The 25,534-nt window shown below is 38.0% G+C and overlaps 1 protein-coding gene across 5 annotated transcripts in view; it reads right to left on the bottom strand.

Moving 5' to 3' along the window:
- SIK2 (salt inducible kinase 2) overlaps positions 1–25,534 on the bottom strand; it is a 128,356-nt gene that overhangs the window by 37,196 nt on the left and 65,626 nt on the right. For all 5 annotated transcript variants that reach the window (XM_025266903.3, XM_044929759.2, XM_025266904.3 and 2 more), the window contains exon 4: positions 6,518–6,679. In XM_025266903.3, coding sequence (XP_025122688.3) covers positions 6,518–6,679 — 162 coding nt within the window. The remainder of the gene's footprint in view (positions 1–6,517; positions 6,680–25,534) is intronic.

The following is a 25,534-nucleotide window of genomic DNA, read 5'->3' on the forward strand; positions in this document are numbered from 1 at the left end:
GAAAAAAGTAACCAAGACATTGAAAACCAGTCTTCAGGCTAAGAAAAAAGTAAATGATTTCCAGGAATCAACACAACCCAGGCAACTTTTAATCTCCAATAGTGTTTTATAATGTCTAATTTATAATTTTAAAAATCCTCCTACAGAGAAGCAGATGGCTTTCGTGTTAAATTTATCCTTGTTTCTAAAATTGCCAGTAGAATTCAGATATCCAGTCTTGCTGAAGAGTTACATGTCTTTTGCAGTTATTATAACAGGAGAGAAGAAGACAATTATGAGGAAATGAAAGCTGACAAATGAAAGGTGGTAGAGTGTGGAGCCAGAGCTGACCCACTGCACAAACTGAATGCCAATCAGCCATCGCTGACGTCAATGCGTATTTTGTTGCCCACCGGCAAGAGAAGGCCAGCTGCACAGTTTACTGCCAAACATCAGTCACCTCCTCCCTACCTGACAGGAGGACACAAGAACAATCATCACAGCTGACGTGAAATGTGATCCTGCTGACCGGGGTGAGGCATCTGTTTGTCCAGTGAGAGTTTAGTGAGCTGAGAGGTGAATTAAATGCTCTTCCTCAGTCCAAAATGGAGTGGGGAGGAGGAAGGAGATGAAGAGGGGAGAAATAAGACAAAAGGAAACAGAAGCCTTTGAGCCACCTTCCATGTTCCAGGCTTAACGCCTGGCCAGGGCTAAGCAGGCTTGACGGATAAAGACAAGGTCTCACTTTGCTGATGCAAAGCTCTCTGCACATTTTACATAATACTAGTGGCAGGAAGATAACAAATGGAAGACTTTTAATAAATATTTTAATATTTTAATAAATATTTTACTAACAAAACCTGTTTCAGCCTATCCCACCCTTTTTTGGTTCCAGGGCAGAAAACTAGAATTATATATACAGAAATCTGATCTCCAGTTCTTCCAGTAAGCAGGAAGATTGCTAGAAGCAATCATGAGAGATGATGGGCTACTTGTAGATTACAGGTCAGTTCAGAAAGGAAGTATTCCTCTTGGGCTAACGACAAGAGACCTGTGATGCACAGGTTAGATTTATTAGGCTTATTACACACAACTAATTACACTGAAGGTCCCTCTTAGAAAAATATATTAATTTGTATCAAGCAGAAACAATTTAGAATATAAATGATAAACTTTCCTTGTACCTCTGAGATTTATATTGATAAGACTTTAAGTCTTGGTAATTAAAAAGACATGGTGGGGGGTTATATGGCTATCAATTTTTAAGATTTGTTTTCACATGGAATCAATTATACATTAAATATAAATACCTTTTACTGTTTACATGGTGCCAGGAATTTTAATTAACAATTTATTTAACAAACACTTAACTAGTACTAACTATGTACCAGGCACTGTTCTTAGAAGTGTGCAAATATTAACTAATAACCACTATGAGATATGAACTTCCGTCACTCCCTTTTAACTGATAAAGAAACTGAGGACAGAGAGATTAAGGAACATGTCCAAGGTCACGCAGCTAGTACCTGCAGAGCCAGGGTTCAAACCCAGGTAGGCTGGCTCCAGAGCCCATAATCTTACCTACGAGTTCCCTGTGTCTAACATTATCACTAATCCTTACAATGTTCCTGACAAACAGATTAATCTCTGTTTAATATATTTGGAAACCTAGGCTCGGTGAAGTTAAATAATCAGCCCAAGATCACACAGCTACTAAACGGCACAGCTAGAATTTGCACCAGTACCGTCTGATATCAAACTCCACATTCTTTACGTGACGCCTTGTCTGACTTCTGATATTTTTTGAAAACTTTCTCTGAGTAATTCATACACATTAATTCTTATCTAAGTATTCATTGTAAGCATTTCAGATTAGGAAAGTTGAAAGACAGCATGGAGGAAACAGTACTGCAATTATTAAAACTAAGGAAAGCCAAAATTTCTTTGCATTCTGCCTGATTCTGAATGTCTCAACACTCGTATTCTGTGAAGGCTGGAGGTGATGAGCATATACAGGTGTGGGTGAATCCAGGGCTCACCAGTACCTGAAGTCTTTTACCCATTAGAGGAGCATAAAAGAGAATCTGATTTGAAAGCCAAGATTCTGCATTTATTAAAATAAAGCATGTTTGATACTTCCATTCCATTTTCTGTCTTATAAACAGAGGCAAATATTTTAATTTAAACCTAGTTTTGGTTTACATGTCTCTTTAATTTCACTGTGTGTGTGTGTGTGTGTGTGTGCACACACGTGTGTATGTATGTGCTCAGGCACGTCCAACTCTGTGACCCCATGGACTGTAGCCCCTCAGGCTTCTCTGTCTATAGAATTTTCCAGGCAAGAATACTGGAGTGGGTTGCCATTTCCCACACCAGGGGATCTTTCCAACCCAGGGATCAAACCCACACCTCCTGTGTCTCCTGCATTGACAAGCAGGTTCTTTACCACTAGCGCCACCTGGGAGGTCCAATTTTGACATAGAGGATGGCTGCCGCTGCCAAGTCACTTCAGTCGTGTCCGACTCTGCATGACCCCATAGACGTCAGCCCACCAGGCTCTCCTGCCCCTGGGATTCTCCCTGCAAAAAAACTGGAGTGGGTTGCCATTTCCTTCTCCAATGCATGAAAGGGAAAAGTGAAAGTGAAATCGCTCAGTCGGGTCCGACTCTTAGTGACCCCATGGACTGCAGCCCACCAGGCTCCTCCATCCATGGGATTTTCCAGGCAAGAGTACTGGAGTGGGGTGCCATTGCCTTCTCCGTAGAGGATGGCTAAAACAGTTCATTTATTCAGCCCATTTAGTAAGAGATGTTTATAAGCAGAATAAACACAATGTATAATTTGAGGGAATAATTTTTTTGTACTTTATTCTGAGGTTCTGTAATTTTTCCATGGAGCCCCATCTTTCCTACATGTGTTAGATTTATTTAAAATTCAAGAAGAATCCTCAGAGGCCAGAAGATGATGTTTTGAAAGGGAAGCAGGGCAATAAAAAAGTTAGATGAAAAGCCATGGATAAAAATAAGTACTCTGGAGGAATTCTTTAACAGCACTGGAACACACCTACACTTCTGAGGCTGTGTGGAATCCTTCGTGAGCCTGCACGGCTACCTGTCCAGGCTCTTTTCCTATCACTCCTCACTGACAATTCCTCTCCACTAGCTCTGGTCTGCAGTTTCCCTACACACCGAGTTCTCTGGCCTACCTGCCTCTGCCTGAAGCTGCCATCCCTACCTCACCTCCTCAGCTAACTCTCTTCCTTTCTTCTTCCTAATCCCACCACAAACGCCTCCCTCCTTAATAAAGTCTTACTAATGACTTTCCTCATTCTTCCAGGCACAGTCTTCTTCTAGCCTCATGGCTTGTATGACAATTATCTTTTTGTGCTGTATTCATTTAAAGGTCTGGTTCTGAACAGATTAAGTCCTTGAGGTAAGAGCAGAGTTGAGCTTTTTTGCACTGCTGTTGTTTTTGCCTCGAAACACCTGAATTTCTAGGACTTAGCTGAGGAGCATAGTAGATGCTTAATAAACATTTGCTGAAATTTGGGGTGAATGGTGGTGAGGGTGACAAGAGAAAAAAATGTGGGCAGGAAGGAAATCTGAATGCTTAGCTAAACTGCATGTACATGTATGTGTGTGTATCCACTTGTGAGACACAGAATCAGGGACACTAAACGTATAAATACGGAATGATAGAATCCAAAGTTCAGTGAGTGAGTACTCCCTCAGGAGTAACTGACAAACCAAGCTGGTGAGCTGCGAGAAGCACAGATACTGTGGTCAGAGAGACCAGGCTTGAACTCCGGGTCTGCTGCTTATTAAAATCCGAGGCACCTTGGCAAGTGACTTAATCTCTCTCGTGTTTCAGCTTTTCGTCTAAAAAACTGGAATAGGTGCGCAGCTCCTGGGTTGCTGTGAAGGTTAAATGGCACAAGCACCCAGCAGAGCGCCTGAGGAGCGAAGGCTCAGTAAGCGTGAGCTGTTACGCTAGCGTCACCAGAGGCAACCACGGTAGGTTCCTGACATTTCACCTGTCTTCCAGGTGAAAATGAGAGGATTTTGAAGTTCAAGTATTCAAAAATAAAAATAGCAAAAACAAACAAATAACCAGATTTCACATAATGACAGAAATACTAAGTTTATCTGCTTACAGGTCAGAATTACAGAAGACATTATTATAGCCAGGCAATACTTGGTTATAACCTTAATGGAATATTCTGCATATTCTGGTTGCAAGTTTCTTTGGTGCTCTATTTTGACATGTTTGTGACAGAGAACTTTGTAATTCCTATAATATATGACTCCCACATCTAACATTTCTTTCTCTGCCTGAAATGACTCCCAGAACTCCTTTAATAAAGGTATTGTTTTTTACAGAGTAAAGAACACCCCCCACCCCCCAAAAAAAGAAAAAAACAAAACAAAACAAAACAAAACCAAGAGCCTTCTCTGACAAGGACAACTTTGGGGCAGCTGATGCTTTCAAAGAGAAGAAAACAAAAAATTCCAGTGGTCTGCACTACAGAAGGTTTGCAAAAAGAAGTGACATGAATGGGACCAAAGGAAGGGCCAAAAGGAAAAGTGGGAGAAATGAATATACATTATAAATTACAGAACCACTAATACTGCATTTAAATTACATAAACACTAATACTACATTTTTAAAACAAAAAGACAAATCAATACAAATCTTTATATATATAATGGGAATGTAGCAAAGTAACGTAAAAATGCTGTCCTATTTAGGCAATTCTATTAGAGGAAAAAAATCAAAGACTACAGAATGAAAAATCCATTACTCCCTGAAACATACTTAACAGTGGCATTTAATATTAGTTATTAAAATTAAAGTAAAAAAAAGTAAGTAAAATTAATTTGTTTGCCTTCCCTAAATGCCCAAGACAAAAACTGATGATAAATGGCATAGAAATAGGCCAGCTAAATGCATGAATCAGAGGCTTCTCACTTCTATTTTATACCACGATGCAGCAAATTAAGGCATTTGCTTTCTCCCTAAACTTAGTCCAGTGGGTACCCACCCAAGTTAGTCATCCACTTCTTGCTCAGCTTCTCTCGTGTGGATGTCTGTCCCTTTTTAATGAACCTAGGACAAATCGCCGCCTCTTGCAACTTTGCTAAACTTTTGCTTTGTGCCCTTGATGCTCTTCCAAGCTCTAACCGAAACAAACCTCTCTCCTTCCCACACCTGCAGACTCTGCTGCTGCTACTCTGGTGCCACCCGCATTTTCTTAACTGGACAAACGCATCAGATTCCTGATTCGTCTCCTGCCCAGCCTCACCCGCATCTGCCACCTGTCTGCACTCTGTGGCCAGAGTTAGACATCCTTCTAACACGCAAATCTGATCGTCTTATCCAGTCCCGCTCTATCCCCACACCACACGAAAAGCTCCAACAGGCTATGCTCCCTATTACCTGCAGAATAAACTCTACCGTCTTTTTCATGGTCTGCAACACTTTTCATATTCTGACCCTTGCAGACCTGTTCTTCCTGTATCAACCCCCCATGCCTACAGATTTTTTATTTACCCAATAGTGAGCAATCATTCCCCACCATTTGAATCTCAATCCCTTTCTCTCTCTTTTACCTGTGACATTTACACAGTTGGCCTGCCTGTCTGTAATATTTTACTTCTGTTTATCTCCCTGGCAAGCTTCTGCCTCATCTCTCAAGCTTGAATTCAAGTAGTTCCTTCTCTGTGCAGCTTCTTGATTTCTCAGGTAGACTGATGTTCCGACAACTATACTTCTATTGCAGTCTGTATGTACAGTTTTGGGCACTTATCATGTTGTATTTTCATTATTCTTACTTCTCCACTAGGCTTTTAAGATCACAAGAAATGACTTTTTGATTTGTATCCTCAGTACCTAGCACAGCATAGTACCTGACACATACTTACTGACTGAATGAGAGTTTTGACCATGTGAATAAGTAAACTTGGAATATAAACTATAAAAGTCTTTGTTAATTGTGAAAAGGGTAGGAGGAAAACTAGCAAAAATAATCTTATTCTCCACGTTGTAAATCAAAACTCCACTGTATCAGAAGAAGGCAAGGTGCTTCTGTGTCCCCAGCACTCTCATTCTCCTGCGGTCACCTCCTTTGTCTTATTTCTGTCTGCGACCTCTCTCCAGCCACCAGTCATACTGAAGAGAGCAGGGCAGAGCGCCAGCAACCTTCGCTGCTCCTCCAGCCCCCTCGGCCCCTCCAAATACTCACACTCAGTGGAGCACCACAGAGGGGCCTGAGCACAAACTAGACTGAGGATGCAAATCAGACCCCAGTCGGAGTCCTGCCACGCTGCGTGTTCAACTTATTTTCCTTACTTCTCTTTTTTTCTCTTTTTTCCCTTACTTTTCATTACACACAGGACTAAGGAACAGATAAAATACACTCTGAGAGGGTGTGAAGTCCCAGGTAGGCGTGCTCCTGAACCTCTGCCTGCAGGTCTGTTTGCACACCCCGAGCGCTGTGGCTCACGTCTGACCACGTCAGAGCCAGCAGCGTCCCAGTTACCTGCTATCTTGATATTCATGTTGTTATCCAGCAGGAGATTTTCAGCCTTGAGGTCACGGTGCACAATCTGTCGACCGTGACAGTAATCAACAGCAGACAGGATTTGCCAGAATTTGCGCCTGGCCTCAGACTCATTTAACCGGCCATGGTTAGCAAGGTAGTCTGTAAAAGGAGAAAGAATTTAGAATTACTCATACATACCAAAAAAAAGAAAACAACCCACTGTTAGTATCAGGATTTTTTTCCCCCTCAAAAACTTCTTTTAATAATGCGAGTTAGGGTTGAAGTAAAACAGTTTCCAAGTTCCTTGTTCTGAGAAAAATAATTCCAAACATATTTTACTGGAGTCTGGATAAGTGGACAGAGCCCAAGACCAGACAACAGCAATTGGCATAATACAGCATAATTCAAAAAGCTTCTTTAGGTTAAGAGGTACAAACTAATATGTACAAAATCAATAAGCAACAAGGATATATTTACTGTATAGCACAGGAAAATACAGCCAATATTTTATAATAATTTTAAATGGGGTATAATCTGTAAAAATATGGAATCAATATGTTGTACACCTGAAACTAATAATACTGCAAATCAACTAGACTTTAGTAACACAACACCATAAATCAACTATACCCCAATAAAAATTAAAAATAAAAAAACTGTACTTCAATTTTTTTTAAATGCATTTTATTTATTTATTTTTTTTATTTTTAAACTTTACTAAAAATGCATTTTAAAGCCTCAACATTCTCTTTGCTCTTTGTAATAAATTTTTGAAAACTTTTCCTAACCATCTTTTAAAAATAAAATTTATTTAAAACAAAGAACATAAATAAATTCTCGAACCTCTCATCAGACAAGGGCTATCCTTCCTTTAAACAACCATTTGTGAAGTTATTAGACAAACCATCTGTAATAGAAGATATAACAGTCCCTGGAAGTAGCTTAAATAATTCACACCTTGTTATCTTGTTCAGGGGAGCAATGCTGATCTACCCTAAAACATGCAGACTTGTTCTCAAAACCATGTCCTCTAAACAAGTATACTTTGCAAGATACATTAGCTCTTTCTATGCAATATTATAATATCTATTAAAGTATTTTATTTGAAAATTAATTCTATATGAATTCATAAAACTAAACATTACAATTTATTCAAGTTTCACCTGAAGATCTGAAAGGCCTCTGACATGATCTTTTCAGGAAAATGGGGTCAACATAAAACCTGAAACGCTTTTCAGTTTAAGATTTTTTCTGAAGTTAGGAACTGTATGAGCGCATTAATATTCACAGTCATCGTCACGTATTTTCTGCTCTAGGCTTTGTGGTTTTACTGGTTTTCTAATTCCATCTTTTTGGCTAATGCCATCCTCAATATTTACTTTAAAGTTTACTAACATTTGTATAGCACTTTACAGTTTATCAAGCATGTTCATATCACAGTATCTCGCTTAATCTTCCTAAAAGTCCTCTATGATAACTATTACTCTAGTTCCCATTTTGTAGATGAGGAAACTCAAGGCACCAAGTAATCTGGCTGAATTCAGACAATTGGTAAGTGCATGGTTGCTCTGGTACTAGAACCTTTGAAAAACATTTTTGAAAAACTGTATCAAACTTCTTTATTAGCCTCCTGCTAAAGTCCTAACTATCCTTTCAAAACCCTGCTCAAACGCCACCTTGCCCTGAATGAGCCCCTCATCTCTCAGGTGAAGGAGTGAAGTGAAGTCGCTCAGTCGTGTCCAACTCTTTGTGACCCCATGGACTGTAGCCTACCTACCAGGCTCCATCCATGAGATTTTCCAGGCAAGAATACTGGAGTAAGTTGCCATTTCCTTCACCAGAGGATCTTCCCAACCCAGGGATGGAACCCGGGTCTCCCACATTGCGGGCAGACGCTTTACCGTCTGAGCCGTTTCTCAGGTGGTATTTAATAATAGCTCTCCTCTGGACTCCTTCTCACTTATAATGCACTGTCTTGTACTTTCATTATCTGTATGTATAGCATAAACATCTAATGTGCAGACACATGCAGCCCTTATTCTAACACTCTGTGCGTTAGAAAATAAAAGATCCCTTCATTTAAGCTTCTTGAAGATAGACCCATATCATTCTCTTCTGTACTCCCCACATTGTTTATAGCACTATGCACAAAATAACAGAGGTAAAATACTGAATACACAGCTGACTAAGGTCTTAATACAGATGGTATCATGAAACATTCCAAAAACAATATGATGAAAGTATGGAGCAGGAGTGCTCTACTCTACATGTTACAGGCTTTAAATGTGAGTGAACTTTTATATATTTTTATATATGTACTGTTAACAGACTGAGATGAGTTTGTCACAACTCCCCTTTGCCTTTATAGAGCACAAAGTAGCCATTCATACTTGTAAGAGGGGAAAAAGGATCACTTAAGAACAAATCTGTAGACTTTTCAGCCAAACTGTCCAAACTATCATCAGAGTGACTCTAAATACATTGGCAAGTGAACAATGTGCTTTCTATTCATAATAGTAAACTGAGCCTCATTTCTCTGGATGAGCAGGGACATAAGTTAATTAAGGGCAAATGCAAATTCCCAAGGGGAATGCAGTATGCTTTATGTAGGGATTATCTTTTGACAAGTTAGTTATAACCTTCCTAAGAGTCTAGATAAATGCTACTTAAACTGTATCACTAAATTAGACAATCTTTCCACAGACAAATGACTGACTTTTCCAAATAGACAGAATTTCTTCCTGTTGAAAATTCTGAGTCAATGTGGATCAATGGAAAAAAATTTTTTGAGATTTTTGACAACAGAGAGAAACTTAACAGATGCAATATGAATAAGTACATGTAAATATATGTAGAAAAATAACCCAAACTATTGCCTACAAAATGAGTCCTGGGATGCACAATAGAATCTACAGTAACTGATGGTTTTTTGAAATGATCAGTCCAAACTGGAACTACTATAGCCCAGGGGGTTAAAAAGCTTTGTAGCTTGGCAGGAAGGGACTGTCTGTAAAACAAAGTGGGGGTATATCTGAAGCTACAGTCATCATATGTCAATAAACCTATAACACTGTGAGAAAAACGACAACATTCATGTTCCAGAGAGTAAGACACCATTTACAGAGGTGGAATTTTCACTTCTTAAGCAAAAATCTCAGCACGTATTTCAGCATATCTATGCTCTTCCCTACTCTTTATGATTTCTGCAGTGCAGACAACCCCCAGAACTAACCCCCAGAGATCAGAAAATAACCAAGGTAAAAACCCGTGACTGCAAATTATCATCCCCATGAGGGGCACTGTTATCAATCCAACTCAAATTAATGCACAAGGTTTAAAGATAAAATGCAAAAAGCACACATTTCAGATTAAAAAACTACTTAATTATGGTTACAGAAAAAACTTATAAGTGAAATAGGAATTCTCTATATGAACTGCCTATGTATTTTTGAGGAAGGGATAGTTCTAAAAAATTCTTTCTTATGTTTACATTTGTTCTCATTGCTAATTTTATGTTTTTTGGTTTTGATAACAAAACTTTAAAAAGTACGTATGCACTTGGCTGTACCATGTCTTCGCTGTGGCCCGTGCAGTCTTCAGCCTTTGAGCACGCCAGATCTTTAGCTGCAGCCCGTGAGACTTAGTTCCCTGACCAGAGATTGAACCTGTGCCCCCCTGAGCTGGGAACAAGAAGTCTTAGCTACTGGACTGCCAGGGAAGTCCCAACAAGCCCTTTTAAGGCTATATTTTGTATGTGTGAAAGTGTTAGTCGCTCAGTCACGTCTGACTCTTTGTAACCCCATGGACTTTAGTCCATCAGGCTCCTCTGTTCATGGGATTCTCCAGGCAAGAGTACTGGAGTGGGTTGCCATTCCCTTCTCCAGGGCATCTTACCAACCCAGGGATCAAATCTTGGTCTCCCACATTGCAGGCAGATTCTTTACCATTGGAGCCACCAGGTAAACCCTATATTTTGTATGTCCTTCCCCCCAATTTTGCTCTTATAATAATTGATTTTTATCATATTTTGATAAACATCATGGTCTGTGACATATCGGCCAATCAAAAAAAACTTTGTCTTTCAATACTGACAATTTGAGAAATATTGGTACAGACAAGTAAACAGGCAATTACAATAAACTGCGGTAAAGGCTGGGCTTCGCTGGTGGCTCAGTGGTAAAGAATCCGCCTGCGATGCAGAAGCCACAGGAGATGCAAGTTCAATCCCTGGGTCAGGAAGATCCCCTGGAGGAGGGCATGGCAACCCACTCCAGTATTCTTGCTCGGAGAATCCCATGGACAGAGGAGCCTGGCAGGCTACAGTCCATGGGGTCGCAAAGAGTTGGACACGACTGAAGTGACTTAGCATGCATGCACGTGATAAAGGCTAACACAGGAATAAATATATCCTAGTATTTTTGCATCTGAAATTTATTTTTTTTTATTACAGAAGTTTCAAACATACATGAAAGTGGAGAAAACAGTGTAATTCTCCAGATTGAAAAGTTATCAACATTTTGCCTTATTTGCTTCATTTATCTTTTTCTTTTCCTTTATTCTTCCTTGTGAAAGTGTTAGTCACTAAGTTATGTCCAACTCTTTGTGATCCCAGGACTGTAGCCCACCAGGCTCCTCTGTCAATGGGATTCTCCAGGCAAGAACACTGGAGTGGGTAGCCATTTCCTTCTCCAGGAGATCTTCCCGACCCAGGGACTGGACCCAGGTCTCCGGCACTGCAAGCAGATTCTTTACCACTGAGCCACCAGGGAAGCTATTCTTCCTTGTGATATGGTTTATTTCACACTCCACCAACACTGCTTTAATGTCCCTGGAAACTTTCTCAGCTTTCATCTCTTATGACCTTTCAATTATTAGTTTATACTTAATTGGTTCCCAAAATAAACATCTCTTCCTGTTGATTCTGTGTTTGTCTGGTTTTTCTCCATCTCTTTCACTAATTGTCTCTACTTTCTCTTCAATCACTTAAGACTACCATAGTATAGCTCTGGCCTTTCGCTGTTCTTTTCCTATGCTCCTTCCCTCATAGAATTAATCTAAACTCTTACCTTCGTAGGGATAATCTTTGATCTGCTTCATTCTTTTTTTTTTTTTTTAATGTATTTGGCTGCGCTGAGTCTTAGTTGTGTTATGAGATCTCTTAGTTGTGGCATGTGGGATTTAGTTCCCCGACCAGGGATCAAACCTGGGCCCCCTGCATTGGGAGCAAGGAGTCATAGCCATTGGACTACCAGGGAAGTCCTGGTCTGCTTTATTCTTAACTGAATGATTTTAGTTTTCTTTCACATCCTTCTCATTTATTGCCAGTCTCGGGGGTACTTCTTCAGTCACTTCAAAATATGTTGTAACATCTGACCTGGAATTTTCTGGTCACAAATTCTATTGAGAATCTAATGAAAATTATACTCACATACAAAGACACACGTAAAATTTTATGTGCAATTTCAAGGGGGTCTATAAAATCTTAATTTAATCAAAGTTAGGAAATTCTTCCTTAAGGGATTTCATTCCCTGATTAGAACTTCCTCTAGATCTAGCAAGGGGCTTCTCTTGTGGCTCAGCTGGTAAAGAATTTGCCTGCAATGTGGGAGACCTGGGTTCGATCCCTGTGTTGGGAAGATCCCCTGGAGAAGGGAAAGGCTACCCACTCCAGTATTGTGGCCTGGAGAATTCCATGGACTATCCAGTCCATGGGGTGGCAAAGAGTCAGACATGACTGAGTGACTTTCACTAGATCTAGCAAGCACATTTAACCTTTCAATAACTAACACAATTGTGGACCTACACAGATTTTCTTTCTGCTACTGTGGTGTTATCAAGACTGAGTTCATTTTTCTTTTTATAAACTTCACTACCACCTTCTAAGTCACTATAACTATCATCTTACAGTCACTCAACCTCAAAATTTCAAGCATCATCTTCTACCAATCCCTGAATTAAGTATAGCTAAAGCCCCAATTGCGCTTCCCAGATTGTTCAGTGGTAAAGAATCCGCCTGCAATGCAGGAGCAGCAGGAGACGTGGGTTTGATCCCTGGGCTGGAGAAATCCCCTAGTGGAGGAAATGGCAACCCACACCTGTATTCTTGCCTGGAACATCCCATGGACAGAGGAACCTGGCAGGCTACAGTCCATGGGGTTGCAAAGAGTCGGACACAACCGAGCGACTGGACACGCGTGCACACAAAGCCCCAAAAAGTAGGTTTCAAGATTTAAGTTTTATATGGTATAATTAATGAAAGTTTTCACCTTGCTTTTGTAGGAGTCTAGATTTCATAGCACAGTGCATGACTGTGCTCATATATGCTCAGTAAATCGTAGCTGCTACCATCATCATGGTTGTCCTCATCACCACCACCACCCCAGGTGGCACCCCTTGTCTTTCCCCTGGGATAAGGAGCAGCTTTCCAAGGCTCTTACCAGAGTGGAGAAACCCAGTCAGGTGACTCTCCTCAAATTTCAGGAGAGTCAGACTCTCCGAATGACTAACTTTAAGCTTAATGCTCTTCCCCCAGAAATTATTAGTATTCCTTAAAGCTGGAGCTGGGTAACAGAGGAAAAGATTAATACTTTATGCAATTACATACTTAATGTTATGCTAAAGGGATTTAATTTGTAATTTCATCAGTCTGTAATCTGGGAGTAAAGTAAAAATGTTGATGCCAATTTAATATTCTATGGTGAAATAGCCTTTAAAAAAAAAAAGACAAAAATCAAACGACCTCTGATAATTAAATCCTGGTCAGACATTCCTAACCCACAAATTTACAAAGACTAAATCTGAAGACAGATAGTGTTTTAGGAATCTGACCATTATGAATCCTGAAGCTCTAATAAGGTAATCAAAATTGGTTCATTTATTCTCTTCAAAATACTTTGAAGATCCATTATCTTCAAGCCCCATATTCAAATCTTTATTCATCTTTTCCTCTAACATTCCTTACCTTTAATCAGTACAAGGTATCACTATAAAATAAAACCATCTCACTATAAATTAGGACTCTGGTCTTCATCAATTTAGTCTGTGCTGGTTCTAACCAATCACTCTTGGATAAAATATAATTAAGAAAGGAAGGTGCATTAAACAAAAACCTGAAAAACAGTTTTTAGCACGTTAATACATGTACCACTTTACACTTGTAAACACGAACAGAAAATAGATTAGTTGTATGATCTGTATTGAATTAGGATAACGAGGGTTATCCTAATTTAAAATACTAGACTATAATATTATTTATACTATTAAACTACATTAAACTTTTAATGTAGACACATTTATGAATATGAAACTATAGATTTTAAAACATTTTGCTTTTCTCTGTTTGTTTCTGTAAGTACATAATCATTTCAAATTGGGAGTTTGTCAAAAATTAAAGGAAATTGTTGCTTGTGGTATACTCTGGCAGTTTAATTGTGCTTTCAGCAATTTCCCTACATTAGATTGTTTGCATCTGTTCCTCAAGCTATGTGTAACTACTGAAACAAACCACAGTCTTCTGAGAAGTAAGATGAGCTTTTAGTTACAGAGCTTAAAGTTTTAAAGATTATTTACAATCAACTTCTTTGACTATACATTTAAGTTTTGAGGGACAATTAAAAGCAAATATGGTCAAACTTTTCTAACGTTATTTGTAAACCCCACAGAGAAGCCAACAGATGGTGATATCTGACGACAGTAATGGACACAAGCAGATGACTTCAAAAAATTGTCATATCTTTAGAAAAATACATAAGTAAAATAAATTTCTGATTTCCTTGTACATAGGAAGACATCAAAATATAGCAGAAAGTTATGGGATCAGACAAGCCTGATTATGAATGCTGTTTCTACTTTTCACTGCTGAATGACATTGGACAAGTTATTTAGGCCCCTATCTACTCTGACTTTTCAGTAATAAATCTCAAATTTGTTCTTTGTGGGAATGTCCTACCTTACCTGCTCCTCAGATGAAGTCTAACTTTATAGCATGCTATGCTATGCTATGCTAAGTCACTTCAGTCGTGTCTGACTCTGTGTGACCCCGTAGACGGTAGCCTACCAGGCTCCCCCGTCCCTGGGATTCTCCAGGCAAGAACACTGGAGTGGGTTGCCATTTCCTTCCCCAATGCACGAAAGTGAAAAGTGAAGTCGCCTAGTCGTGTCCGACTCTTAGTGACCCCATGGACTGCAGCCTACCAGGCTCCTCCGTCCATGGGATTTTCCAGGCAAGAGTACTGGAGTGGGGTGCCATTGCCTTCTCCGAACTTTATAGCATAGAACCTTTTTAAGAGTATTTTATTTCCATATCTATTCTAGTCTATTGATTTCTATATATACACAGCAATTTTTATCCTGTTGTATGAAAACATCTTACTCTCTGCTGTGTCTGATATGAGTCTAGTAGTTATGACACAAAATAAGCTTCAGAAAAAAATTATATTTCCAGTTTTGAAATCTTTAATAGAAAAATCAAGAAAGAAGACTTGTAAAAATAAATATATACAAAGAACATGATTTGGGGTCCAGTTTCCATATATGTGTACAGATCTTAAAAAAGCACACAGACACATCTCAATTATGAATCAGAATAAATTCAATCGCAAAGAACAATGAAAAGTCAAAGTATTAAACTAATACAATTATGTAAAGTTTTAAAAATAAAATAAAATTAAAAAAAAAAAAAGAAAGAAAGTCAAAGTATTAGTTGTTCAACTGTGTCCAATTCTTTGTGACCCCATGGGCTATAACCAGCCAGGCTCCTCTGTCCATGGGATTTCCAATGCAAGAATACTGGAGTGGGTAACCATTCCCTTCTCCAGGGGATCTTCACAACCCAGAGATAGAACCTGGGTCTTCTGCATTAGAGGCAGATTCTTTACCGTCTGAGCCAGCAGGGAAGCCCAGGAATAATGAGCATAGTAGCATATGATGACATGGGCCCTCAATCGTACTGATTCTTTTCAGATCAGTCTTGAAGCACAGCGCTTTCTCTCTCATGGAATCAAATTAAGGAAGAAAGTCACACTTTATTGTGAGTTTAAAGTAAACAGTCATCTGTTTATTCATTCGTTCAACAAACACCTTAGTGACCTTTTTGTGTCAGCCACTACGTCAGCACTTTGACCTCATGAAATTTTTATTTGGGTGGAGTAAACAACAATAAATAAGGAGATAAAAATTATAATCATGAAGTATAATAAATGCCAGAGAAATAGGGTGACCCTCTGGAAAGTATCTGGGAGAGGCTATTTTATACAGAGTAATCAGGAGAGGCCTTTACGAGAAGGTACTATTTCAACTCTGGAGAAAAGCATTCAAGAACAGAAGAAACCAATCCAAGGCTAAGTCATAAGATCAAAGAAAAGGAGAAGGCATAGGAGGAAACTGAAAAGGCAAGGTCAATAAACAAGATCCTACTGTATGACACAGGAACTCTGCTCAATGTCATGTGGCAGCCTGGATGGGAGGGGAGTTTGGGGCAGAAGGGATACATGTATATATTTCCTTTGCTGTCCACCTGAAACTATCACAACACTGTCAATCAGCTATATTCTAATATAAAATTAAGAACAAAACACAACAAAAAAGAAAAAACAAACAAACAAACAAAAAAAACCAAGGTCAAACTCAGCAAGAATTTACAAGCCTAAAGAGGGAGTCTATATTTAAAATATTGGGAAATTTCTAAACAGTTTCAAGTAGGTGAGAGACCTGACCTAACTCACAATTCAGAAGCACTTAAAAATAATCTGAAACTCTGAACTCTATGTTAATAAGCAATACAGTTCCATCAAGTAAAATTTCAAATAAAAAATTTAACCACCCCTATGGGAACGATCCTGATGACTGATGCGAGAGCCAAAAAGAAATAAAACTCAGTCCCTAATAATGCAAACAAATTTACAATACACATGAGAAAAGAAGGTTAAATAATAAAAACTAGCTCTTCAAGATAATAGATGTCATGAGGTAATACTGGCTTACAGATGTTAAGATGAGATATTGTATAAAACATTATGAAGACTCTTAATACAATTTTAGAGCAATAGCTGGTTTTCTTACTGATTTTGATATATGTGGTAACATTTCATTAACTGTACCAGAACTGCTTTTAAGATGGCATTTTTTTTTAATGTCAACTGAATAGCCTAGGAAAGTGCCCAGACTCATATTTAATACTACCAGATGATGATGTCATCTCAGTGGCATTAAACATTCCAGACAATTCCTTAAATAGGTATTTTCATCTCACCTATTTTTATCATCTTTACAGGACCTCAAGGTCTGTTGTGAATTATTTCAGAGTAATGAATATGACTGGACTGATAAATGAGTCACTCTTAACTGAACTACTGATGTTGTATGCTATTTACCCAATTTATGGTAGTGTTATAATAATATTTATAAATGCAATCTGGTCACACTTCTAACACATTCTTTACATAGATAAATACATCCAGATAACTAGTTTGATATGCAATTATTTCTTAAGAAGGAAAGAAATACAGGCTAAAGAACAGGCTGTGGTTTACCAAACCATGCAATTTTTAGGAATTAGGATTTAAAAGCCAAACAAACAGAATAAGATGCAGATGAAGAAGGGAAAAAACATGTTAATTTTAATATTTTGGTTTCTGTATATACATACTCGAAGGACACAAGGTTAGCACATACTTGAGATCTAAGATATTGTTGTCATTCACTCATAAATCAAACAGCAAATATATTTACTTATTTTTCACTGACTTCTTCAGGTGAATTGTGAGTGGAAAACAATGAAGCCAGGCTGGATGGGTTCATTCAGAAATGTACACAGAGAACTCAAGACTGTAGTTTAAACTGTGCTGGGAAAGAACAATTTTTCAAGGAATCTCTCTCAATAAAGTTAGTTACAGAGCAAATGAAGTTTCTTGGGTAAACAAGTTCAGGAAAAGTCAAGCCCCTTAATTTATCATCCAGTGGCTTGACTATGATGTATGTTTCCTGGGGTCCTCCACAGGTAAGTAATAATGACATTGTGAAGTCACTTGTCAAAGAGGAGAAAGGAGAACACTGAAAGGGAAGAACTATCTGGAAAAAACGAGACCCTAGGTACTTGATGAAAGTGAAAGTGGAGAGTGAAAAAGTTGGCTTAAAGCTCAACATTCAGAAAATGAAGATCATGGCATCCGGTCCCATCACTTCATGGGAAATAGATGGGGAAACAGTGGAAACAGTGTCAGACTTTATTTTTTTGGGCTCCAAAATCACTGCAGATGGTGACTGCAGCCATGAAATTAAAAGACACTTACTCCTTGGAAGGAAAGTTATGACCAACCTAGATAGCACATTCAAAAGCAGAGACATTACTTTGCCAACAAAGGTTCGTCTAGTCAAGGCTATGGTTTTTCCTGTGGTCATGTATGGATGTGAGAGTTGGACTGTGAAGAAAGCTGAGCGCGGAAGAATTGATGCTTTTGAACTGTGGTGTTGGAGAAGACTCTTGAGAGTCCCTTGGACTGCAAGGAGATCCAACCAGTCCATTCTGAAGGAGATCAGCCCTGGGATTTCTTTGGAAGGAATGATGCTAAAGCTGAAACTCCAGTACTTTGGCCACCTGATGCGAAGAGTTGACTCATTGGAAAAGACTCTGATGCTGGGACGGATTGAGGGCAGGAGGAGAAGGGGACGACAGAGGATGAGATGGCTGGGTGGCATCACTGACTCAATGGACATGAGTCTGAGTGAGCTCCGGGAGTTGGTGATGGACAGGGAGGCCTGGCGTGCTGTGATTCATGGGGTTGCAAAGAGTCGGACACGACTGAGCGACTGAACTGAACTGAACTGAGGTACTTGCTCAACTATTCAGAAATCAAAGAGGACGGTTAATTCAGTAACAAACTGACATTACAAAGTTGAACTATTTCTGTGGCAGATTTTTGTTCCTGTATCTTTCCTTCACCCCTGTAAAAAGATTATATGTATCTATCCTCTCTGCTGTGTGCTTCCCAGTAGAATAGATGCTATACATCCTCGCCCTATGGCCTTTGTGCTTGGTCATGGGAAAAGAGTGTGGTCTGACTTGATCCCATGTGTTTCTACCAAGTGTCATGAGAAGAGCCTCAGAATGAGAGACACTGAAACAGACTGAACCCAACCTACAGCCTGAAATAAAGTGACCCCAGCTGACCCACAGACAAAACACAATTGTTGATGTAAATCACTGAGTTGTGGAGTTATGTAATATTATTATAGCAAAAATATGACTGATAAAGTGTCCAGTATTAGAAAAGAGAATTTGCTCAGCTATAAAATGAATTGTAATTATACAAGGAAATCTTTTGAATGCTTTTGCCACAGAATTTATGCAATATTTTGTGTTTCCTATTATATGTACACCCGTATTATTTTTACACATCTGAATGATTTTTTTAGATATCAAAACCAATTTGATTCCTCCTGAAGAACAACTGCTCACGTAGACTGTCTTAGTTATTGGCTCTGTTATATAAGATGATGCAAAACAGACTAGTCTGGTTTCCTGGCAGAAGCATGTCACGTGATCATGTTTTCCAAGCCAGTCTGCCCATTATCAGCCCCCAGCCCTTGCCCACTGCCTCCTCCTTCCAGATTCAGCGCTGGGTAAGGGGGACAACTGATTAGACATGGTTCTGAAGAACCAATTACGATTCAATTCCAAAGGAAGATAAAACAGACAGAGGGGTTACTTAGGGCTATTCCTAAGTCAAAGAAGTAATTAAAGAAAATGCACCGAAATGGACATGCACTAATGTTGAAAACACTGGACTCTACTCTCAGCTATTATGCAAATCACTTCATCTTTCTAGGTCTCAGTTTCTAAACATACTTAATACACAATATAATTTCTAGGGCTGCTTTTTATTTTGTTTCCAGTTTTATTAAGATAGAATTGATATTCATTATTGTATAAGTTTAAGGTATATAGCATAATGATCTGACTTACAAATATCATGAAACAATTATCAAAATGAACTTCCATCATCTCATATAGATACAAAATAACAGAAACAAAAAAGTTTTTTCCTTGTGATGTGAACTCAGGATTCACTCTTAACAACTTTCATATATAACATACAGCAGTGTTAATTATATTTATCATGTTGTACATTGTACCCCTAGTACTTATTTACTTCATAACTGCAAGTTCGTATCTTTTGACTGCCTCTAAGGCTGCTTTTTAATTCAATATTAATACTTCAGTAGATATCAACTTTGTGTAAAAATGTGACTTCAAACTTCCCCCTGGTTTATTTATTAAAAAAACTTTTTTGTGGTAAAACACACATAACAAAAAGTATTATCTTAACCATTTTTAAGTGTACAGTTCTCTCTTTATTTTTTTTTCAAATTTTTAATTGAAGGACAATTGCTTTACAATGTTGTGTTGGTTTTGTTGTACAACAATGTGAATCAGCTGTAAGTAACCCCCTTGGTTTATTTTTATCAAATCTTTTTCCTTGTAATTGATGGTATAAAAATCCTGAGGACACCTATTTTAGGGCTGGAGACAAGTTAGATGTATCAGGGATGTGGAAAGGACAGAATCCTAAGTGGAGATGATTCGAGAAAACATATCAAATCCAAGATGCTCACAGGAAAGATAAAAGGTAAATGGTTATGCTTTGGGCAGTATTCAGGGGTCTAATACGGTCAGGAAAGCTTGGATCCCTACTTCTGATAGTTTCAGATAACAATATCTGACATTTCATAAAGCTGGTAGTACTTTGATTCCTGGGTTGGGAAGATCCCCTGGAGGAGGGCATGGCAACCCACTCCAGTATTCTTGCCTGGAGAATCCCATGGACAGAGGAGCCTGGTGGGCTACAGTCCACCGGGCTGCAAAGAGTCAGACGTGACTGAAGCGACTTAGCACGCACGCAGTATGCCAAAACAAGAGTACTCAGAGTGACAAAAAACAATTAAGGCCTCTAATCACGTAGCTAATTAATAAATGTTTCTTTTTAACAAAAGACAAGAAGCTGTAAATGCTTATGAAACCTACTGGTTTTAAGAATATAGTGGTGAAGATCCTGAATAACAGAGGAACAGGAATAGTCTTGAGCAAACTTCTCTCTTGTGGCCTTTGAAAGATTAATATTCCACAAGGGACATGACTTCATAGAGTTGGGTGTGCAGATTCAACTCTAACATTTAATGATGTCTCCAGGTGGTTTAAGTGGCTAGCCTTGTGTTACAGGTGTGGCTAACCATAAAAGAGATCAGCATGGGTTTCTAATCATTACTATTAGGAAAACCAAACATACTATTATCACGTACTGCTGACATACAAAAGTTTAAGCACTCTAAGATACAATTTGGTACCAGTCTCACTAATCCAGAAATTTTTATTACAGTCAGAGTTTAAACCAATAATGGTCAGATCTACAGAGTTTAGAAGAGTCTGCACTCTTCTCAAAGCTCCATATCCACTAAAGTTAGAACATGGTTCCATGACTTGAAAAACACGAAAAGTCCTTGTACTCGCTCATAGGTGGTGTACATGCATTTCAGAGCAAGAGTTTTCTGACTACCTTATTGTTGTTTAGTTAGCAGTTTCTCAACAGTCTCTGACCTATCTTTCTAATCAATCTTTTAGATCCTCTTGTTCCTTCCTCTTTGAACAAAGGAAAAAAAAATTAAGAGTAAGCCCATTTTACTTTCCAGGAATTTGTTAAGGCATGCTAAATCTAATAATTAGCCAATTATTACAAGAATGTTAGCAATTTTAAAAGTAGATTCCCTTAATAATTCTGAATTTAAAATTTGCTACTCTAAGGTTTACTAAACATTCTAGGAACAGTCAAAGAATATCCTATAGGAGTTTAACATGTCTCATAATACTATGGACTTTTAGAGCTGTGTAATCCTGAGAGGAGCTGAAGCTAAAGCCTTGGAGAAAGTCTGAGGTTGCTCTATTTTTGAAGTCCATCATGTGCTAGTATTACCAACAGTTCAAATAGGATAGCTTATGTACTATTCAAATATTTGTGAACCATTAAGCTTTTGTATAAATAAGGATGTCTATTAACCAAACAAATTGGAAAAAAACAGTGAGATCTGTCAATGACCTTGGATTTGATCCTTTGAAATCTACAGGATTAAGCAATCAGTGCCAGCCTGTGAGTTGCCTAAAGAAAATTTCATCACGAGGGTAAATGACAAACACTGGACTGGCAGGCTTTTGAACTACTATAATTAAGTTGCAGTTCATGCCATGAAAAGAATGAGGCTTCATCAAACATGCATATCCCCGTAACATACAGAAAAAAGGCAGTAAAGATACTTTGGAAACAGAGAACGCGGAGTAGAGTTAGGAAATGTAGTCTATAGTCCGTAAGGAAAGGATAGCCAAGATCAGAGAGGATGGTAAGGGAGTAAAGAAATGATGCATTCAAAAGGCAAACCAAAGGTGAGGTCTAATGACCATGAAGTCATTATGGCTGGGTAAATTACCATAGCCAGTATACCACAAAATGATTAATATCTTAAGTGCTAAGAAGTTTTCCAACTCAGCTTATTAGGGATTCCTGTGGGAAAACATTTTTAATTTAACATGCAAGTCAAAATGAAAAGAGGTTTTCTTTATAATCATTTTGATAAAACAAAGCAATTTCACAAAGATAGAATATGTAAAATTATTAATAGTAACTTTTTCTGAGGACCGTCATATCTTACATACAGGTAGATTTGGAGAGAAATATACATATACAAGTGTATTCTCCCCCCTTTTACCTCTCCAATCTATTACCAGTTTAATTCAATTCCATTCAAAACAAGACCTACTTGCAAGCAGAGAGAAAAGGACCGTGTAAACGAGTCATAATAAAGCAGTTAACTGTAATTCTGGTTCTCTTTTAAACTTTATCCACTTCCTTCCTAATTTACCTATCCATGATTTAATAAATCATTCATTAATAAAATATTGACCATGCTAATCACTAGCCTCACCTCTTAACTGCCTACTCACCAGTCCACATGGATAACTAATAAGCATTTCATACTTAACATGCCCCAAATAGAATTCTTGATCATTTCTACTAAGCATGGACCTTTCCCAGTCCTCTTAGGAAGGGCTAGAACTTTCATCTGAGAGTTAATATAGAGACCCCTGACAAACAATCTGTTAGAAAATCAAGTCAACTCTAACTTCAACAAATGTCTGGAATCCTATCATTTTTCTTTATCATTTCTCCTTTAGTCCAAGTCACCATTATCTCCCGCCTGAACCACTACAGTAGCTTCTTAACTAGTTTTCCTACTTCTGTCCTTGCTTCTCTATCTTCTGTTCTTGACACAATAGCCAGAGTGATCTTTAGAAATATTTTTATATATCCTGTCAGTCCTCTGCCCAAAATCCACCCATGGTTTCCCATATAGATGGCTTTACTTACAGTAAAGGCCAAAGTTTCACCATGGCTGAAAAAAGGCCCTAACTGATCTGAAAGTGAAAAGATCTTTGACTTAATCAATACAGCAGACTCAAAAATTCTACAATACAATGAAGTATGATTGGTCATAACTCAGCCCTGAGGTGAATGCTCAAATCTGTCAAAGCTGTTGAAACCAAGGCCTAACCTTCGACACAGAATTGCGTTCACAAGTTTACAAGGATATATGCACAAGTATGTTCAGTGCAATATTATTTGAAATATGCCAAAATCAAGCAACAATTTAAATACCCATTAACATAGGAATGGTTCAATAATTTATGGCATATAATCATACCGGAAATACCATGAAGCTGTTAAAACCTGTGGTGAATCTTTATGTATTAACAGGGAAGAATTTCTCTCCCTCTCTGACACACACCCCTCACTTTAGTAAATCCAAACTGAGTGCAGTTCCCCACATCTGCCTGCCATTGCATAGGCTGCTGCCTCTGAATTTGTCTACAACACTCACTGTACTAACTTCTGTGCATCCTTCAAGACATATCACAATAGCACCTCCTTAAGGAAGCATTTCCTGATGCCTCCAGTTGGACAGGACAGGGGCTCAGGGTTTGTTGACGAGATTAAGAGTATCTACTGATACATTTTCTCTATTCTAAAAACTAGCTTGAAACATCATTCTAAAAATTAAGTGGTATCTGTTCTCTCTCTCAAATACAGTATGTTCAATAATTTATTTGTGTGTCACACATTCTACCACCGATACAGAACTATGGTCTTTCCCTAGAGATCTTAACATCTACTCAGAAATGTGTGCAGTGAGGAATAATTTTTGTAACAGCTTTACCGAGATACAATTAGCACAAACATGTAATTTAACCATTCAAATCACACAATTCAACGTTTCCTAGTATATTCACAGGGAGAATTATTATTTTTTTTAACAACACTAAAAGCATTCTTTGACTTTGGAAACCATCAATTGTGATTATCCTAAGATGTAACACAGGGTTGGTAAAAAAAAAAAAAAAAAAGAAGAAGCAATTATTACATCTATGTAATCCATCTTGGGACCACATTATTGAGCTTACAGGAGTAGGAAAGAAACCTGTACTACTTTCAGTCTCATCAAATGTTTTAAAAAAATCTCTAGGGCTTGATAAATATTTATTAAATAAAATTTCCAACTATCTAGTAAATATAATGGATATCATACCAATCCTCATATTCAACAAATTCTGAATGGAACTCATTACTAACTGGTCTTCTTTGTAAGCTCCTCATTCCTGTTAATGGCACCAGTATTTCCTTCATAGTCAGTCTGTGACACCTGGCTCTCCTTCATCCTGTCACAGTCTGTAATTTTTACTTGTAAGGTCACATCTGCAAATTTACACTCAGGACACAATTCCCCCAACTAAACAGTCCACCTGAAAACTTTCTAGCTACTAGCCTCTTAATGTTTTTTTTTTTTTAATTAATTTTTATTCGGTATAGTTGCTTTACAATGTTATATTAGTTTCTACTGTACAACAAAATGAATAAGCCATACACATAAATATATTCCCTCCCTTTTGGATTTCCTTCCCATTCAGGTCACCACAATGCATTAGGTAGAGTTCCCTGGCCTATATAGTATGTTCCCATTAGTTATCCATATTTTACACAGTACAAATAATGAGCCTCTTGATGTGTTTGATGTGAACCACACATTTAGGTCTCAGTCCAAACTCAGTTCACTACCACAAGTTGGGTCTACTGCATCATATAACAAAATAATACTCTTTAATTAAGATAACCAACAACAGCCATTAGTAAGCATTTTAAAAGATACCTCTTGAAGGAGACACAAATCTCTGGTATAATCTTGTCTCTTTCTCCATAATACTTATTATTGTTATCCATAACTAAATTTTTCTTTTTTTTACTCTCCAAAATCTGATTAGAATGCTCATGCGATCCTGGAGACTCACTTTCAATAACAAACATTTTAGAGACTGTACTTATTTTTGGTATTGCAAATCAATTAGCCATTTAGGAATTAGCTCTAACTCTCCTGTTCTCTCAGGTAGTACAAAAAAACCCATGAACACATCTTAGAACTGTAACACAGCATAAATATGTCATATAGTTATTCTCTGCAATAACTCCTAGTTTCGTAACATTTTCTGCCCTTAACTATTATTGTCGCCAGGAGTTACTAGTTGGGTGTTTCTGGAAATTTACATTCAAGTTCCTATTTTTAGCTACATATGGCATCATAAATGTAGATTTAGAAAAAAAGATTGTTAAACTTAAGTGAAGCTTTAATTGAAGCATTAGAAATTTATTAATCTGACGTGAAAATCATGAACATGCCCTAAAACTGAGAAAAAAGAGAACAACAATGGAAATAGAAATGTTTGGATTCTTTTAGTGCCCTAAAAAGAAACAATAAACAAACCAGATTACTGAAATTAGGAGTCTAGTCAGCCTTCAATTTATACCGCAAAATTCTGTTGTTGCTGCCAATAGACTGAATTACTTCAGCTTTGATGAATCACCTCTAATACACAGAATATCTTTTTTATTTTTCAGTTTCAAACATAAATGACTATCAGAAAGC

The sequence above is a fragment of the Bubalus bubalis genome, chromosome 16 (assembly GCF_019923935.1).
Source record: "Bubalus bubalis isolate 160015118507 breed Murrah chromosome 16, NDDB_SH_1, whole genome shotgun sequence".
Lineage (NCBI taxonomy): Eukaryota > Metazoa > Chordata > Mammalia > Artiodactyla > Bovidae > Bubalus > Bubalus bubalis.